The sequence below is a fragment of the Suillus paluster genome (genome assembly GCF_016628075.1).
Source record: "Suillus paluster strain FC165 chromosome Unknown EDB91scaffold_328, whole genome shotgun sequence".
Taxonomy (NCBI): Eukaryota; Fungi; Basidiomycota; class Agaricomycetes; order Boletales; family Suillaceae; genus Suillus; species Suillus paluster.
Genome location: NW_024537888.1, coordinates 5,868 through 13,409, shown reverse-complemented (window position 1 = coordinate 13,409; position 7,542 = coordinate 5,868). Strand labels below are relative to the sequence as shown.

Genomic DNA, 7,542 nt, shown 5'->3' with positions numbered 1-7,542 from the left:
AGAAACCTGATGAGCTCTCAAATGAGCGAAATGAGATGGTAAAACCTACCAATGATAAACTTATCAGTGCCGACCGCTCTACGCTAAACGAGCGCGAAGGAAGCGTTGATCAGCGAAAAATCACCCACTCTATGACCGAAGACGGGTCAAGAGGTGAAGGTCCGTCTAAAGGAAAGGGCGTGGACCCAAGGAACTGGGGCGCCCTGGAGAACGACGAGGAAATAGACATCGAGGGGCAACGAGCAGCCCTCGAGTTGTATAAAGCTGCCAGGACCCTAGCAGATGAGATCACCTCCCCATGGGAGGAATCGAACGAAAATGTACCGAAGGAGAAACTCAGAGACTCCCCAAGGACGGAAGACAGTTTCGATCAGGCAATTAGAGTCAGAGAGAAAAGAACAATCGACCTGGCAGTAAAAGAGGCGGAAAAACGCCTGCGGAAAGAGTACGATCAGAAACTGAAGGAAGTGCTGTTGGGAGCCCAAAAACCCGAAAGCAAAACTCACCTTCATGACCCCTCTGATAAAAGAAAAAACCCAATAAACGAGCTGGTTGGAAGGGTGGTAAACCCGGAGACCAGCAGACGAGAGCAACGCCGAACACCCCAGGCCATGGAGCCAGTACATCAGGTAGCGCCCAAGTCATACATTGGGCAGGTGTTAGGACGTATAGGTCAGGGAGACAATGATTCTTCAGACCCTGAATCGAGCTCCTCCTCGAACAGCTCCTCAAGCTTGAGCGACGAGACAAACTCTGTTAGCTCAAGCAATGAAGCTCTCAAAAGGGGGAACGAAAAGCTAAAGAAGCGTCCGAAAAAGAGGAGAAACAAGACTACCTTGAAACCCATAGCTCCTACAATGTACGACGGAGCAGTCGACTCCCGCGCGTTCCATCGGTTTATCACCAAAGGAACCGCATATGTGAAGGACGGGAAAGTCCAATCCAAGAAGCGGGTATTCGTGTTATCGCACTACCTAAAGGGCAAAGCCCATGAGTTTTACATCCGGGAAATTTCTGGAGACCCTTACCGCTGGAGACTCCGCAAGTTCTTTACCGAAATGTTCAACTACTGCTTTCCCATCAACTTTAGGACAAAGCAGCGTGAAAAGTTGAAACGGTGTTTCCAGAATGATAAGTCCGTACGGGACTACGTGTATGAGCTCAATGAGCTATGGAACATGATTGGCGATGTAGATGACCGGGATAGAGTATCTCAGTTATGGACCGGTCTATCAGCCGAAATCCAAAGGGAACTTTGGAAAAAGGAACTGAACCCGGAGGTATCAACCTTCAAGGAAGTTCAGGCTGCAGCCGAAATAATTGAGATAGCTCATTCCGTACCAATGGGGAGGGAAAAGCGACCCGCCCAAAAAGACAAAACTGCTGCTGTCGAAGTTTCAAGTGCGACGACTTTGGGCAGAGCACCCAGAATAAAGGGAGCTGACTCACCTTACCGAAGAGGCAGAGACAGGCGCCCTAATCCCAACAATAAATCTAAGGGACAGAAGCCGCGTCAGGGTGGTAGTATGCCCAAAAGCATGGGGAGAGCCCCCCAAGGGAGCGGTATCAGTCCGGAGGAACGCGAGCGGCGCAGAGCAGAGGGCCGCTGCTTCGTCTGTGGGGAATTAGGGCACGTCTCGCGGCAGTGTCCACGGAACACTCACATCAAATCAGACCATCCGGGGAAACCACCTGGAATACCCAGTTTCGGGATACACGTTGGGCCCAGTGACGAAGAGCGCATGCGGCAACTAACTGAGGTGTCAGAACCCCTGGACAGTCTATTCACAGGGTCCGTCGGACTGTTCATGGAGGGGCCATTTGAAGAAGCCCCCACGATCACGGAAAGAGAGGAATCTAACATACGATTCAGGGATCCCGTAGCCCGAAGGGCAGAGGATCGTCTACAGGGATTGAGGTTCCCCTGGGATAGTTCAGACGATCGTTCAAACACGGTTAACTGGGACGACCCGGATTGATTCTGGGTAACTAAGCTTAAAGATGAGGACACTTACATCGTAATGGACTTCCACCACGATGGGTGTGGGATGGAAAAAATGAGGATATCGCGGCGCCAGCTGGAGGATCCCCATTTTCGAATCGATCGGGCTTATTGGCTGTATCTAGGACGGCTCTTGAGCACATGAAAGGGCTGGAAAGGGCAGCAGCTGCATAGGCAGGAGAGACGATGCACCGACAAGAGGGCACCTATGGGAACCCCGATCGAGGATCGCATCGAGTGGTGGTTGGAGGAGTATATAGCTCCAACCTTGGGCTATTGGTCCTCGTCGTTGGACTGACGTTTCGTCTGTAAGCGTATCAATGAGCAAACTTATCAGGTCACCGACAATGCCCTAGCGATAGAGACATACCTGTCGAGAAGAACGGTCTTGCAGTGGCATTGGAACCCCGGAAGATGGTATCGTCGCCACTTAAGGAAGGCAGCCTGGGAATTAAACGAGGACTTGTCAATGGTTCAAGACGACATCTATGTAGGACTTAACGAGTTGTTTGACTCCACAGTCAAGAGGCAATGTGCCCCCAGTAGCGTGTTGCTAAATAAAGACGAGTTAGCGTCCTTCCAGGCAACTGCGCCGTTTGATGAGTGCACCGTCTATGGGGTACAAGTAGCACAGGGCACGTACCCAGCGTTACAACGAAATTCGGCAATGACCAGGGATATGACGAGAGCTATTCCGAAGCCAATAGTGGTGGTGGTTCATGTGAATGGGCGACCTGCCCGGGCGCTAATAGACACTGGATCGCTGGCGGATTTCATTTCCCTTACAACGGCTGAGCAACTGAAATGCCGACTTACCGTGCTGGAAAAACCCCTAACGATTCAGTTAGCTGTTCAAGGGTCCCAGTCCAAGGTGAACTATGGAACCGAGGTTCGGTTTCAGTACCAAGGTACAGACTATCGTCGGTACTTCGACGTGATCAACCTTCAGAACTACGATCTGATACTCGGAACTCCGTTTCTATATCAGCACTGTGTGACGATCAGGTTTAACTCACCTAGGGTAATACTTGGGAGCATAGAACCGCTCCCGTTGAAAGGCAGTGGGGTGACAACCCTTGAGTCACGGGCAGTGGAGGTGCTTGAAGGTGAAATCGAATGGGCTAGAAAACACCTGTTAGAATTAGCAAGGCCCTTGTGCACGAGAGCTGCGGACACAAGTCTACCCCCTTTGCGGGCGATAAATCACATGGTACCCCTCATTGATGAAAACAAGGTATACCCGTGGCGACCCTCTCGTTGTCCCGAACCCATGAGACCTCAATGGGCAGAGAAGCGAAGTGCATACCTCGCGTCCGGGCGATGGCAAATGACTAGTGCCGGAAATACAGTCCCTATGCTCTTTATACGGAAACCAGGGACCGACCGCTTGAGAACCGTGGTCGACCTTCGTGAACGCAATAAAAACACACGTTAACTAACCTCACCGTTGCCCGACATGGACGGCATTCTGAGACGAGTTGCTAGGAAGCCGTACTGTTCTTTGATGGATGGACAAGACGCCTATGAGCAAATCCGAGTTGTACCAGAACATGTGCCGTGCATGGCTATGACTACACCGGATGGTAATATGGTTAGCCACGTCCTGCAGCAAGGGGACTGCAACACACCAGCAACTTACCAGGCGGTAATGAATTATTTGTTTGGCGAATATATTGGGATCTTCATGGATGTATATCTGGATGATATTATTATATATTCAGATACGTTGGATGAGCACATAGAGCACGTACGGAAGATCGTACAAATTCTGGAACGCGAGCAGCTCTTTCTGAGCGAAAAGAAGCTCAAGTTCCTTCAGCCCGAGATGAGGATCCTGGGACGAATAGTGAGTAATGACAGGATCCGAATGGATCCCAACAAAGTCAACAATGTTCTGAAATGGAAACCACCTACCAATTGGGACCTCTGCCGCGGATTTATCGGTGCGGTGGGGTATCTGGCCGATGATATACACAAAGTGCAGATCCCTTTAGGGGTCCTATCAGCGGTGTGTGGTGATACAGTCCCTTTTCATTGGGACGAGACCGAGCAGAGAGCTTTTGAAGAAGTGAAACGCTATGTTGAGGTGTGTTCAACTCACAGTAGGGTACCACTCACCTACGGTCCAGGTCAAGAGCAGGTCTGGATGATGACAGACGCCTGCCCGACGGGGGTTGGGGGCATCATAGCTCAGGGGGCCGATTGGCGCAAGGCAAAGGTTGCTGCCTTCTATTCGGCCAAGCTGAACGCCGCGCAGCGCAACTATCCTGTCCATGAACAGGAGTTGTTGGCAGGCGTTGAAACCATGCTAAGACATCGGGACATTCTGCAGGGATGTCCTTTCGTCTGGTTGACGGATCATAAAAGTCTGACTCACCTGCTGAATCAGAAGAATTTGTTGGGTCGCCAAGCACGCTGGATGGAAAAACTGGGTGAGTTTGACTTCACGGTGGAGTACTTGCCTGGGGCGCACAATATTCTTCCAGATGCCCTATCGCGTATGTATGATTTCGACGCGCCCGGGACAGTGCGGGCCACAAGTGAATATGTGGTCCATGACGAGGGCGTGGCACCTCGGGACGCCTCTATGATCATCAGCATGCCAGTGCTGGTTGGGGATGGGGCGCGTGCCTCTGGACCTCAGAGGAGTTCCAGGCTCATTGCGTGGGGCCTGGGCGACGCCCAGGAATCTGCATTGACGGGAGGGCCTCGTAGGGGCGGTAGGGCATCCCGTCGGACGTCACCCCCACCCGCAGGGGCAAAATTGCCGGCCGCAGATTCGTCAGTTGCGAAAGCCACGGCACAGGCCAGGGATGAGGCATCTTGGCAGGTTCTGCGACGGGCTGCTGAAGCATTAGACCAGCAGTTGGTGACGCCGGGCCCATCAGTGCCTTGCCCATGAGCGGCGCGGTCGGTTGCAGCCCCAGCTGAAACGGGGCGTCCTGAAACGAGCCGAGAGTTTGCGAGACGACTGAGAGATCGCTTCGTGCTGCGGGGTCCTCGGGCCCTGAGTATGACAGTTCCTAACCCTGCACCACAAATGGAGGGGGGGGAACAGACTGAAAAGGACGACGTCGAGACTACCTCTGAAAAGAAAGTCGAGCCTACCTCTGACAAGGAAGAAAGAATCCCCGTAACTTACCCACACAAAACGGGATTGCTAGACCAGATGAGACATCAGTATCATGAGGATACTATGTTCAGAAAGGTCCTGGAGTCGCCTAAGGAGTTTAGAAACTTTGAGATAAAAAACGGTTTGATTAGCATTAAGTTGAAAGACCGTACTGCGCTCTGCATACCTGAGATCAAAATAGGGGAACGTCGGCTCGTCGAGGTCATTATCGACCAAGCCCATTCTCTGTTAGCCCACCTGGGCGCAGACAACTCTCCGTTCCGGTCTCTGGACGGCAGTAACGGTCCCATAAAGTCAACACCAATGGCCTCCCAGGGTTGGGAGGGTACCGTCAGTGAGTTCAGCAGCCCCAGGGGCTTTTGATTTGATGGTTTACTGCGCTGACACATTTTGCATGACTTGCAGAACATTTGTACGTCGGGAACCATCGTTTTCCACCAAACATGTTCCCTTAAGTATGATAGGGTTTTGTCTAATTATTGATCTGTTAACAGCTATGGTTCATTTAGTTCCTAGCAGAACAACTTACACAGCTAGAGATATTGCCGAATTAATGTTCGCAGAAGTCTACAAGTACCACAGAATACCCAAAGCCATTATTAGCGACCGGGACGTACTGTTCACGAGTAACTTCTGGACTCATCTCAATAAACTCATTGGCATACAGCTTAAGATGTCAAGCGCATATCACCCGCAGACGGATGGGGCAACCGAATGAGTGAACCGAACGATCGGGCAGATGCTAAGATCATGCATCACTCCCAATCAGAAGGATTGGGTAGCAAAGTTGCCTGCTATTGAATTCACTATCAACCTAGCCAAATCCGAGTCGACAGAGACCTCACCGTTCCAAGCAAATGGACGACTCCCAAGAGCCATGATTTGGGAAACTGCCGGGTCAGAAGAGTATCCCGGAGTACGTGTGTTTGCCCAGAAAATGAAAACCGCTGTGATGGCAGCTCATGACGCGGTACTGGGAGCTCAAGTTAAGCAGACTTACAAGGCCAACAAGCATCGAAGGGCCTGCCCTTTAGTGAAAGGTGATTTAGTATATGTATTGACAAAGAACATATCGCTGCCAAAGGGAACGACTCGAAAACTCATGCCTAAATTCATCGGGCCATATAGAATCCTCGAAGACTACCGGAACAATTCTTACAAGTTGGACCTGCCCAGTTGCCTGCGTCAGCGTGGGGTTCACCCCGTGTTTCACTCATCATACCTTCAGATCCATATCCCCAGCGATGATCACCTCTTTCCCGGGGGAATGGAAACTCAAATAGCCGAATTTGAGGAAGTCGAGTCGGAATGGGCAATTGACAAGATACTCGCCCACTCGGGTAAACGGGTGGATTCCACATTTCAAATCCTTTGGAAGTCAGGGGACATGACTTGGCTGTCCTACGATTGAGTATCTGATTTAAGTGTGCTAAAAGACTATTTTACAGTGCTAGGCATAGAAGATGTCTCAGAATTAGAGGAGGGAACCGGGAATCTCCCAGCTGGAGATTCCCAGGTGTCAGTTGGGCACCTGGACCTCGACGACTCGGCCTATAAAAACCCGGTCGTCAATTCCTCCTCCGCTGTCCCCTCACTATCCTTCACCACCGACAACACTCTACTACTATTCACTTGTCAAATCACAGAACCTACCATGGCGCCCCTCCTCACCCGCATTGGCGCTCGGCGCTTCACCCTACCCAGTGGTCTGGGTGACGGGGACCTGATGGTGGTCTTTGACATGGTCCGTGCCTATCTCGAGCACGACGTGCACTTGCGCTCTGGCACCGCTGCTGACCGCGCTACCCCCGTTGGATTCGGGGACTTCACCCTGGCATTTAACATGATGCAGGTAATGAACGGACTCACCTCTCGTTTGGCAGAGGAGTCCTCGGAGGGACCGTGTATCGGAGGTGCTTCCCCATCCTTCACAGAACTCGTTGGTGAAGAACCGGCCTCCCAACCAAGCGCCAACCAACCACCGATCCCTGAGGGCGGGCGTTGGATTAACCCTCGTTGCGCGGAGTTGTTAGAAGAGGCCCTATGGATGAACCTAGAGACCACTAAGCGTCAGAGGGAGTGGCGAGACCGCAGTATTACAGAACGCAGGGCGGCAAAGCGCACCCGCCAGACAGCTAGTGCTCTGCCCACCAATCCTCCTAAAGGTGGCGCAGGCCCCAGCGGTACTTGAGCCCCTTCAGTTAATTCACCCGTCTCAGACGGGCAGCCGGGTGTGACAATGTACCAATAGAGACGGGCCACCCGGTGCCGGCCCATGGCAATAATTGTACCGTGTTAGACGAGTGGGCCGAGGGGGTGGAGTGTCCAAGGCAAACAGATGGGCCGGGTGTATATAGTATAGATGGTAGTATAGCAATGTACTATATAGGAAATTATGAATAGTAGT

At 51.8% G+C, this 7,542-nt stretch overlaps 1 protein-coding gene across 1 annotated transcript; it reads left to right on the top strand.

Annotated features, from left to right (window-relative positions):
• Positions 1-6,789: 6,789 nt before the first annotated feature.
• Positions 6,790-7,326, top strand: EDB91DRAFT_1289529 (uncharacterized protein; the record flags this gene model as incomplete). The annotated part of the gene is made up of 1 exon (XM_041324827.1): positions 6,790-7,326. One exon carries the CDS (start codon positions 6,790-6,792, stop codon positions 7,324-7,326), a length of 537 nt encoding a protein of 178 aa, XP_041168669.1.
• Positions 7,327-7,542: the final 216 nt, after the last annotated feature.